Here is a 12,360-nt window from a genome sequence, read left to right on the forward strand (position 1 = left end):
CTGCAACACATAGGATTACATAGAATATACAGCACAGATACAGGCCACTCGGCCCAACCAGTCCGTGCCGGCATTTATGCTCCACACGAGACTCCTCCCATCTTTCCTCATCTAAATCTATCAGCATAACCCTCTATTCCCTTTTCTGTCATATGCTTGTCTAGCCTCCCCTTAAATGCATCTATACAATTTGCTTCAACCACTCTGTGGTAGCGAGTTACACATTCCCACCACTCTTTGGGTAAAGAATTCTCTTCTGAATTCCCTATTGGATTTCTTGATGACTATTTTATATTGATGGCCTCTAGTTATGCTCTTCCCCACAAGTGGAAACATTCTCTCTGTATCTACTCTATCAAAATTTTTCATAATTTTAAAGACCTCTATTAGGTCACCCTTCAGCCTTCTTTCAAGAGAAACTGAGACCCAGCCTGTTCATCCTTTCTTGATATGTATACCCTCGCATTTCTAGTATCACCCTTGTAAATATTCTCTGCATCCTCTCCAGTGTCTCTATATCCTTTCTATGATATGGTGACCAGAACTGTACGCAATACTCTAAGTGTGGTCTAACCAAGATTCGATACAGGTTTAGCATAACTTCCCTACTTTTCAATTCTATCCCTCTAGAAATAAACCCTAGTGTTTGGTTTGCTTTTTTTATGGCCTTGCTAACCTGCATCGCAACTTTTAGTGATTTGTGTATTTGTTCTCTTAGATCCCTTTGTTCCTCTACCTCACCGAGACTCGTACCCTCCAAGTGATAAGTGACCTCCCTATTCTTCCTACCAAAATGTAATACCTCACATTTATCTGTGTTGAACTTCATTTGCCAATTATATACTCATTCTGCAAGTTTATTAATGTCCTCCTGTAACTTGTTGCAGTCCTCCTCAGTATTGACTATCCCCCCCAATTTGGTGTCATCCGCAAATTTAGAAATAGTGTTTTTGATTCCGAAGTCTAAATCGTTAATGTAAATTGTGAACAGCAGTGGTCCCAGCACTGATCATTGTGGAACACCACTTCCCACCTTCTGCCACTGTGAATAGTTACCCTTTACTCCTACTCTCTGCTTTCTGTCCTGAAGCCAGCCAGCAAGCCATTCTGCTACTTGTCCCCTGACTCCGCATTCTCTGACCTTGTTCATAAGTCTATTATGGGGTACCTTATCGAAGCCCTTTTGAAAATCCAGATAAATTATATCTACTGCATTACCATTGTCTACTCTCTCTGTTACCACTTCAAAAAATTCAATAAGGTTGGTCAAGCAAGACTTTCCCTTTTGAAATCCAAGTTGACTATTCAGATTATATTTTTGGTTTCTAGATGTTCTTCTATTTTCTCCTTCAGTAGGGATTCCATTATTTTTCCTACCACCGATGTTAAGCTGACTGGTCTATAACACATTCAGTTTTTTTTTTTTATCTTCACTAGATTAAGATCGCCCAACTCACAATTATTTATCTTCCACCTTGTCAGGATAAATTGCTGGTAGTCCGATGGCAAGTCCAGCATATTACATCCCACAATTGAGGCAATTACTTTGGAGACATATTTTGGCAGGTCAGCAAGTGGCTCTGATTGTAACAGAGCATATCTGCAACCTTCCCAGTCCTGGGTGCTGTTCCTAGAGTACCAACCTAACCATAAGTTTAACTGGTACTAGAACTGAATTTTGAAATTACTTTGGAGCTCCAAGATCAAGAAGGATGTCAATCCACACTCCTAGAATGTGTCAGCTGTGGCTCAGTTGGTAGAACTCTCCCCACTGAGTCACAGGGTTATTGGCTTGAACCCATAACCTAGGCTGACATTTGAGAGCTGTACCAAAGGAATGCTGCACTGTCAGAGGTACCGTCTTTTGGGTGAGACGTTAAACCGAGGCCCCGTCTGCCATCTCAGGTGGACGTAAAAAGTCCCATGGTGCTATTTCGAGGAAGAGCAGGGGAGTTATCCCCAGTGTCCTAGTCAATATTTATCCCCCAACCAACATCACTAAAACAGGTTATCTGGCCATTATCAAATTGCTGTTTGTGGGACCTTGCTGTGCACAAATTGGCTGCCAGGTTTCCTACATTACAACAGCGACTACACTTCAAAAGTAATTCATTGGCTGTAAAGTGCTTTGGGATGTCCGAGGTCATGAAAGGCGCTACACAAATCATAGAATCATAGAGTTGTTACAGCACAGAAGGAGGCCATTTGGCCTGTCGAGCCCATGCCTGCTCTGTGCAACAGCACTTCACTAGTCCCACTCTCTTTCCCTGTAGCCATGCAAATTTTTTCCCCTCGGGTAGTTATCCAATTCCCTTTTGAAAGCCACGATTGAATCTGCCTCCACCACCCTTTCAGGCAGTGCATTCCAGATCCTAACCACTCGCTGCGTAAATTTTTTTTCCTCATGTCGCCTTTGGTTCTTTTGCCAATCATCTTAAATCTGTGTCCTCTGGTTCTCGACCCTTCCGCCAATGGGAACAGTTTCTCTCTATCTACTCTGTCTAAACTCATAATTTTGAACACCTCTATCAATTCTCCTCTCAACCTTCTCTGCTCCAAGGAGAGCAACTCCAGCGTCTCTAGTCTATCCACGTAACTGAAGCCCCTCATCCCTGGAACCATGCTCGGAAATCTTTTCTGCACCCTCTCTAAGGCCTTCACATCCTTCCTAAAGTGCGGTGCCCAGAATTGGTCACAATACTCCCGTTGAAGCCAAACCAGTGTTTTATAAATGTTCATCATAACTTCCTTGCTTTTGTACTCTATGCCTCTATTTATGAAGCCCAGGATCCCATATGCTATTTTAACCACTTTCTCAACATGCCCTGCCACCTTCAACGATTTGTGCACATATACCCCCAGGTGTCTCTGTTCATGCACCCACTTTAGGAGTAAGTTATTTCTTTTAGAATGAAAGCTGAGAGTGCTCACTGAGACTCATGCTATATGTCCTCAGAGCAATTGTGACACCCAATATGGTGGATATCCAGCAGACTTCCATCTGCAAAGAAAATAAGGGTTGATTTCCTGAGTTCGCTATTTGTAGTGAAATCATAAACATGTGTAGAAAGAATGCATATATGATTTTGCTACAACTAAGCAGAGGAAATCTTCTTGTGTATGATTTAACTTAGCAAGTGCAAAAATATATATTAATATGGAGTCCATTTTACACAAAGTATTTCTGCACCTCCCAGAAGATTTTTTCCCTTTCCTATTAATTACATTATGATTCCGCTCCTTCCTCTAATTTTAAAAGAGTGACTGTCTTCATAGAAAGCTATCCAACTCCTTTTAAAAAAATTGGGGAAGAACTAAAACAGCAGTGGGCCATTTACATCACATCACATCACATCACAATAACTTTGCAAATAAGTGATGATTCACTTTGATGCAATTTGCATCATCAAATCACATATTTGTAAACAAATAAAAATGGTTCATCGTGCACTTTTAATGAAGACTTTGTCCCTTTAAATTTGCAGAAAATAACTTCCGCTTAGGTCATGCTAAAGACAAAAATGAAAATTGCAGAGCACTTTGTATTTAAGAGTTAACTCGTGGTTTTTCAGTAGAAATAATAAAAAATATAAACTGAGAAGGGAAGTGAAGTAAATTTCTGAAACTTAGAATAGATGACTCAACAGAAGGATATGACACTTGCAATGAAATGAGGCATTACAAAAAAGGCATTTAATAAGGAGAGCCAAACATGTTTTACTCACTCGCCTCCCCCAAAAAAGTCTCTGCAGCCAAGAGGTTTGAAACTCCTACTGCCAAGTGAAAATGAAAACGTCTATTCTAGAAGTGACTTAAGGTGGTTTCTATAATCAAATTAAAATCCAAATGTGCATTCAAAGGTAACAGGCTATACTGCAGCTGTATGCAAATGACATGAAATGAGGAAAAACGCCAACAAAAGAAGTTCTGCTGCTTCTGCCTTACTGTAAGAATTAAAGGGAGACAGAAACAAAGAAATGTTAACAGTCATCCGAGTACATGCACTTAATGTCTCCAAAAAGACCGTTGCTGAAAAAAAAAAGTACACTCAAAACACAAGTGTCCCTCAAAATTTGGACTTTTGGGGAAATTCCCTAAATAGCTCTATCAGCTAAAATTAATCTTATCATTGGCAATTTACTCATTTGCGTTTTTTTTGCATGCTCCGTTACAGAATGGTAAAGGCGGCATTTCCTACTGCTGGAAATGTTTAAGTTGTGAAAAGTTAAGTGAACCGGCAGGACAGATTGACACCAGCAGACCGCGTCGGCAAGAAAGCGGACGGGATGGAAGCAACCCACACAAGGCGGACGGGAAAGGGAGAAGCAGCGCCTTCCCGCTCACTTCTCGCGCTAATTACGCGAGACCTTCCCAGCCCCCAAACCAGGAATTTCCAAATGTCCTTTAAATTATGACACGTCCGTCCCTCTTGCAATTATTTTAAAGTTGTGAACCAACGTAGTTGCAACAGCAAACTTTAAAAGGCTCGCCGATATCCAGAGAGGTAACACTGAGTTTTGTTGGTTTGTCAGAGAATCAGAAACTTGCTACATTTTCACCTAATTTGCTAAAAACGTCCTTCGAGTCACAACATCCGTTTTGTGTTTCTCGGTCGCTTGCTCTTCCTGAAATGGCGCGGGCGGGCACTTTAAAATCTGGGTTTAAATCAAATTACAAGTTTTTTGGGGGGATGTGTTGCATTTGTAAAAAATAATAATGGTTCTCGAAACGGTTGGAATTACACAAAATAATCCATTTATGCCACACATGAAATAATGTACGTACACACGATCTGTACAGTGAAGCATTAAACTTATCGTTTTAACTGGGAGAGTGATGGGGTAAATCGCCCCCCCACCGAATTATTTTTTACTACGATAAGACAGTCCGCATTATTAGCCAAGTTTGCAATCCAGTTTGGGGAGACTGGCCCCACTTGACCAGGAAGATGCACACACGCTGCCTTGTTTAATCGGGGCTAGTCCAGAGGAAGTGCAGTATTTCTGTGGGTGGGACTGGTGAACATTTGATGTTTTCGCACCTGACTGACCACACGACACAGCTAGTTTTCCACCAGGGCGTGTGCACTCAGATCTAAGCGTCTAGTATTTGGCCCTTTTCTTAACTAAATCCCAGTCTGATGATATAAAACCTTTAGGCTGGGATAGCTACATGAAAACTGCCATGCACATGGTACAAGGTAGAGATTTGATTTTAGTTTCTCTCCAGTTGTCATGAGCAAGTTGCATGTACGGGGGCTGCAATTTTCCAACGCCATGCGTGTGGGCTTATTCTAAGTCAGTGGGGTTTCCCCCCATTCAATGGCAACTATTTTCCCCTCACCTGACCACGTTGGGATGCTCGAAGGACTCGAGTTGCCTCAGTACAGCCACCTCCCGGATGGTAGAGAGAGGCATCCCTTCTTCCCCGGTCTGGACTCGCACTTTCTTCAGAGCCACGAAGCGACCTTCGTTGTTCCTGTCTCTGGCCTTGTAAACCTTCCCGTACGCCCCTTCTCCGATCTCGGCCACCGGCTCGTAGCGGTCAGAGAAACTGCCGTCTTTCCCATCCATCGTACAAACTTCGGCTCCCCACGATGTATGTCACACATAGACGGAAACAACAAGGGTGGGTATGCGGGCCAGTCACATCTGGAAAGCAAAATAAAAAAGAACATTAGTAAACAAAATCAGAGTACAGAAAATGAAAATGTATGGGTGGCTGCTAATGAGGGGTTAAATCAACTTTTTTTTAAAAAGAAAGCAACTCATCACCAGAGTTGACATAAACGGAATGATTCCAGTCATGAGAACGACGGTGTACCATTGAAAGTTGTGCAGCGATGCCTGGAAAGCTCGGTTTCCCGCATGAAAGCATCAAGAGGCGGTGTGCCCCGGCCCCGGGCTCTCCCGGTAAATGCACAACACACGGCGGCTGTCGCCAGCGGCCGAGCGCCAGCCCAGCCTTTCAAAGCATGCGCACACCGGCCGCCTCCAACACGTGCTACTGGGGCAATATTGTGTACAAAACAAATAGTTAAAATTAACAGCGAGCGAGAGAGCCGCCTGTTCAAACAAACACCACCCAATGCAGCTTCGCTCAAACCCCCAATAATAACGTGTTATTTTTTGTCAGTCACTTTTATTTAAATTTAAACTGTTACCAGAGAAAAAGACAGGGGGGGGGGTCATCGCTAACCGCCTGAATTCCCTGTCTCCCGCATTATTTTCCTCTCACGTCCATGTACCTACATGAGATCTTGAGGGGAGGGGGGGGGGCGCACCCGCCGCAACTTTCCGGTGTTCCATTAAAAATAAACACGTACAACCTAAGGCATTCGTTTATTTTAAAAGATGTATCTGTCACCGAGAATTACACCCGTCTTGTAAATAACACCAGTTGAGTGTTGTTGGGAATGTTGTTTGCGGGGCTGTGGAAGAAGGGAAATGTTGAAATCAGAACAATAAATTTATCAGCAAACATCGACTGCTCGATCCCAATTGTCACCAAGTGCATTTTAAGTGAGACTCAAGATCCCACATTCGAAATACCATGCCGCTTTAAAATGATTAATTTTTTAATATATATTATATATTTAACACGTCGAAAATCCAGGGTTTATTTTACCAAAACACTTTACCTGATTCTAAATATATATTCAAAGATCGCCCGCTTGGACGCAGTTTCGATTGCTAAAACTATGCTCAAGCTCAAACCCTAAACTTATTTTTTTTACATTTGTTTTAAAAGCACACAGCCGAGTGTCTGGACTGGGACGGCCAGCTCTGATCGCTCCAGACTGGGCCACACAGGTAGATGCTCCACACTTTGTAGCGTGTGAACGAGGATCTCCATTGCTGGGGGGTGGGGTGGTGGGGGTGGTGGTTGCAATTCATGCAAACGAGAAGAAAACGACCGGCGCAAACCGTGTAATGTGCAAAACTCCTCAGGCAGATGTAAGTATTTTTTTGCCAATCGGCAGTGTGTACATATATGCGGAGATTGGGCGGAGAGTTTATTTCCCCCTTGCCTGCTTTCTCTTTTTATCCTGAGGATTTTGTCCCCCCCCCCCCCCCCCCCCCAGCCCTTGTCAGAGAAAGAGAGCAGAGAGCAGCGGTGCTGCCTTCTCTTTCCCACGACGCCTGAATGTGACCCCCCTTCAGCAGTTGACACAGAGCATCAACATTTCCGCATTCCTCAAACAACAAAGGCGAAACGCCGCCTGGCCTTTTTCTCTTCCCAACTCACTCACTCTCTCTCTCTCTCTCTCTCTGTCTCTCAGCTCAATGAACCTTTCGTTTCCCACTGTCAAGTTCCAGCAGCCGAAAGGAAAGGAAACTTAAGACTACACAACGCAAGATAAGCTTCCTTCTCTACCCCCACCCCGCCACCGACACACTTTCTCCTCATTAAAAAACGCATGAAAAAATCCAAATCAACTTCCTGGATCCCAACATGTTAACGGTTCAGCTCAGTTAACTTCTGGAAAAGTTAAACCAGTTAAAAATTTGGCCACTGTCCCGCTGGATTCCGACCCTTCTTGTTTGCAAAAGTGTTGGAATTCAACAAGGTAATATAATCAGCCTTGATCGTGAACTTGCAAAGTATAAAGCGAACAACAATCAAAAGTAAGAAAGTTCACGCACGATGTAAACGTACCGCATATCCTGTTACTTCCAACTCATTTTGCCCTTGCCTTCGTTGCCAGCAACGTATCCGAGTTCTTGTGTACAATTTTGCTTCTTTGCCCCCGAAACTGATGTGAAAGTAACCAGTTTAAACCCTACGCAAATAATCTGTAAAAAGGGCAAAACCAAACCTACAACACAACCTTTATTTTCTCCAAACTAACACGTCCAAAGGGTCTGTCATACAGTAGCTCTTTTACCCACAATACTTAAAGGGAAATAGATCACGTTTCAGAATATCAGCAGTAAACTATATTATATATATATAGTAAAACGTATAGATTTAACTTAGAGAGGAAGAACGATTCAGCATTTTTCTAAGTTCAAATACTCTGCAGTTCACTACTCATTTTACGTGAGCATTCAGATCTTTAGGGTTATTGAGGCCAAACTGCACTAATCAAGTGGGGCCAGAGGGGGTAAAACATCAATACCTGCATTGAAAACCTACAACTTGTTTAAAAATTACTCCGTTCCAGGAAACGTGAATCGGTTTATTTCTCCGGAAAAAAGCTTCAAAGATTGCTCATTCGCGTGTCATGGTGATTTATATGTGTATATATAAAAAAAAACAGAAACAAGATTCCAGCCTAACCCTTCCACTGCAGTCATTCAAAATAACCTACTCTCCAACGATCAACTTAATCTGCACCTTTCTTCTTAAAAGACACATTCGTATTTGGCACGTTTTTTTTTGGTAAGTCTTTGGACCAGATTTCCTGTTTATAGTTTACAACCACGTTAAAATGAAAAGAAAAATAAGAGGAAAATGAATGGTGCAAGTCTGTGGAAATGTGCAAAAGAAACTAAAATAGTGAAACAGTAAACGTTTGTTGTTTTTACATTCCTGAAATCACTAAAAAAAACTTTTGAAATGTTTTAGAAGTTTGTGGGTAACTGTGAGAAATGAATCAATTATCATTTCTTTATAATCACAAGGCAAATGTATAATAGTTGAATTGTTCACAATAGTTGAACATTGTGCATATATAAACTGCAATGTACTGTTTTTCAAAATAAGCTTTGTGGGCATAATCATTTTGTGAAAAATGTAGCTTTCTCTTCCATTCATTTAGCAAACATTATGACCTGAAGAATTAGTACATAAATTTATCTGACACCAAATACAACATTTTAGCATGTATCTGTTTATGTTTTTTATTAAGAACATTGTTTACATCATTGCATTCAAACCCTGACTAAATATCACACGATCTCCTCAGTATCAATATCAGTAATTCATTTATATCCACTGCTTTATGCTACATTAAAGTATTTGATAACCAGAGCTAAAAAATTACTTAACAATGTTTAAAATTAAAATGTTATTTTTTTACGTTCTGTAAGCTTTTGGTATTTCTGAAAGCAATAAAGATTTTTGTGTGATTTGCAAAATAAAAAGCATACTCATAATTTTCAGACATCAATGCACTACTTGTTTTAAAGAAATCATGGTTAAAGCTACAGTAATCTCTTTTTCTGTATATTTACAGTATGAACTAAAGAGTACATGAAAAATACCTTTTCCAATTTGATTCATTAAAATCTTTTGCTGATGAATCCTAATATATCAATACTGTATAGTTCCTGTACTGATGCAACTGACCTTTCCTCCTCCTACCCCCCCCCCCCCCCAACAAAGATCCTGGCTCCATGGTTGGCAGGTTCCCAGGGGCAAAGAGCAGAGGTCAGTGGCATTTGTACACAAACCTCACATTACTGATATTGATGTTTATAGGAGCAAATATATTTTAAAACAAATCTTATTTGTAAAGTTATTTTACATAAGTAGACATGATAGACTTTATGAGACATAGCAACATTGAAGATCAATATTTTGATGCATTTTATTATGGTTTATGTATCTGTCATTATACAAGATAAAATGACAAACATGCATTAAATTGGTTTAATAATTGATTCTTGTTAGAAGCTTTTTATTACCTACAGAGGTCTATTGATTTTGAGAAACACTACTTTTCAATAAGAAAACTTTAAAATGAGCAAGTTAATAATTACCTAATGAAATTAAAATAATTCAGAAATTTGGGAAAAAGATAATGATAACAGCTTAGACAACATGCCGAATAATAATGCTTGAAAGCACATATTATGTTGAAAAATATACCATATATCCTGGTTCATAGATTCAGTATAGGTGTTCAATAAAAGTTGTGCATATTCAACTTGCAACAAAGTGATGAAACTACATTTGATTACAGACATTATTATGTGTTGTGTTTTCCCAATATTTTATTAATTTGACATACTCAGAACACAACCTCCTGCTTGTTTAGAAGATCAAAATAAATATGCTGATTACTGAACATTTAACTGACCTTTCCTTTGAAAACCAACTACAAAGCAATTGATTTTTTGAGAAAGTTCAAAGTACTTGCTTCAGTGGTGGACAAAAGATGTAATTCCTCATATTCACAAGAGGAATAGATTTTGAAATTAATGTAATTAACATGATAAATCATAATACTATTTTCATACACACTACATTACATATCTAAAATGATGGCATTTTTGCACTGTTATGAATATTACCTATTTCTGAGTAAATAGGAAAGAAAGTGTTGGCATAGATATTATTACAGCTACAGGATTGAATTAACTGGGTGCAAAATAGTTGCAGAATTCTTTTAAAATTGAAAATAACAATCATAAAAGGAAAGTGACAGTGACACTGCAAATGTTTTGTAAGTTTTATGACTGAAATATGTTCATAATTTATGGTGATTTGGAAATGCCAAGCATACTGTAATCATTTGTTACTATTAGAATGCTTTGTAACTTTCAAAGAAAGTAGCACATTCATTTTGAAATTATTTGAATTAGAAATCTATATACTTTTAAAAATGACCAAGGGATTAATCAAGACATATAACCATCTAGCCTTGAGTAGTTTACTGACATGTAGCAATAAATAGTGTTTAATGTGCATGTCAACACAAATGTTTGTGGTATGCTTTGTAGTTTCTATAAAAGGAACACATTTTAGCTACACAAAGTGAATGGTAGATAACATAGAAAGGAGAACTGCAAAACACATTCGTATTATTTATGTATATGCCTAAACGTATCTTCACAGTGGATGCAGTGGATGCAAATGTGTGTCATATGATCTGTCTTCCCTTTTCACTGTAAAGAAGCAGACATTTACCATATCTATTTTCCTTGCCATTTAACATTCTGTATAAAATAATTGAATTAAGGGCAATTCCATTAGAAGATGTAACTTTGATTGCCATCAAGAGTTTATGATGTTTTTGAAACATGGTTTAAATGTTTCAGATTAAGTTGCTCATTTTTTGTTTCGAAGGTCAAAGATCTAAATAAGCACTGATTCAGAGAACCAGACCATTTTAATCCATTGTGTAGTCAGGATAAGCAAATTAGTTGTGAAGCAAACTTTAGATGCTACAAATACCCTTGGCATTTGGAGTGTGAATTGCTTTTATTCTGATCTTTAGCATCTAAGTAATGAAAATCAAATTTACTGGCACATTACATCCTATAGGATGGGTAAATTGATTTAATGATGTGTTTGGTCTCCAACTTCTTTGTTAAGGATGAATGACTGGGGCTTGAGTATAAGTCATATATTTCACTGCTGTTTGTTAACTCAGTAGATGTTGGAAAATTCTTTCTTTTCATGTTTTGAACCAGATCTCTATAAACAATATTATGTCACAACTGTTATTATAAACAGAAATATTATTAAAAGGTGTCTTTTGAATGAGTAATTTGTATAAATGTATTGCTTCTAATTAAAGATTAGCAGTACTTGTACATATTTTTGATATATGACACTACTATGTTTTGGGCATTACAGAAGTGTCAAATAGTGGAGGTGTCAAATAATTCCATTCTGTACAATATTTCCTCCAACAGACTCATAAAATATAAACACACATTACATGCACAATATAAAAATGAATCATATTAAAAAGCATAGTTATATAAACATATGCTATTTTATTCACATGTTGAAAGAAATATTGTAAAAAATATAATTATTTTACACTTCCATTATTTGACACTTTGCAATGCCCAAAACATAATGTATTCTAATCTAAACAACTGTTGATATATATATATATATTTACAAATACTACTAATCTTTAATTAAATGAAGCAATAAACTTACATAAATTACACATTATAAGGATATATTTTAATGCATAGTATTTTCATTAATATCAAGTGTCTTTTAAGTTTGTTATGCCCACAATTACTGTACTGTACTTCTGCATTTATAATCCTGTGAAACTAAATACTTTTGTAATCTAAAAGGAACAATCTCTATTTTTTCCTGCTTACTTTGCATGCTCTGTTATAGAAGTAAGTCTTTTCTACAAAGTTTGCTTCTGAAAGACTCAGGATTGGATGTGCACAAAGAGAGTTACATGTTGCAAATTAATATTACAGGCTTTGGTTTCAGGTCATGCTTCCCCCCCCCCCCAAATATAATAATTAGACACTCAATTTATTTATAGACAATGAAATCATGATGTATGTTTTGTAAATGCAGACTGATGTGTCAAAGATGCAATGTCTTATTCCTTATTCTTGGAAAATCCCCCAGATCTTGAAAAGAAACAGTTTGTGTCTTGTAGTCAAATATTTCCTGTTGAAAAAAGTGTTTGGTCTTTCATTAATGGAA

General features: G+C 38.4%; 1 protein-coding gene across 3 annotated transcripts in view; it reads right to left on the minus strand.

Moving 5' to 3' along the window:
* The window catches only part of cdk6 (cyclin dependent kinase 6), a 374,880-nt gene extending 367,034 nt beyond the window's left edge, over positions 1 to 7,846 (minus strand). The window contains exons 1-2 of one of the 3 annotated variants that reach the window (XM_085988509.1): positions 7,660 to 7,846; positions 5,344 to 5,651 (exon numbers count right to left, since the gene is read on the minus strand). In XM_085988509.1, the coding sequence (XP_085844635.1) occupies positions 5,344 to 5,573 (230 nt within the window). In that variant the 5' untranslated portion in view covers positions 5,574 to 5,651; positions 7,660 to 7,846. Of the gene's footprint in view, positions 1 to 5,343; positions 5,652 to 5,774; positions 6,105 to 7,659 lie in introns of those variants that run through there. The other 2 variants (XM_085988508.1, XM_085988507.1) reach the window with 2 other exon arrangements.
* Positions 7,847 to 12,360: the final 4,514 nt, after the last annotated feature.

This window comes from Somniosus microcephalus, chromosome 5 (assembly GCF_052327205.1).
Source record: "Somniosus microcephalus isolate GS21.2 chromosome 5, FLI_Smic_1.0, whole genome shotgun sequence".
In the NCBI taxonomy this organism is placed as follows: domain Eukaryota; kingdom Metazoa; phylum Chordata; class Chondrichthyes; order Squaliformes; family Somniosidae; genus Somniosus; species Somniosus microcephalus.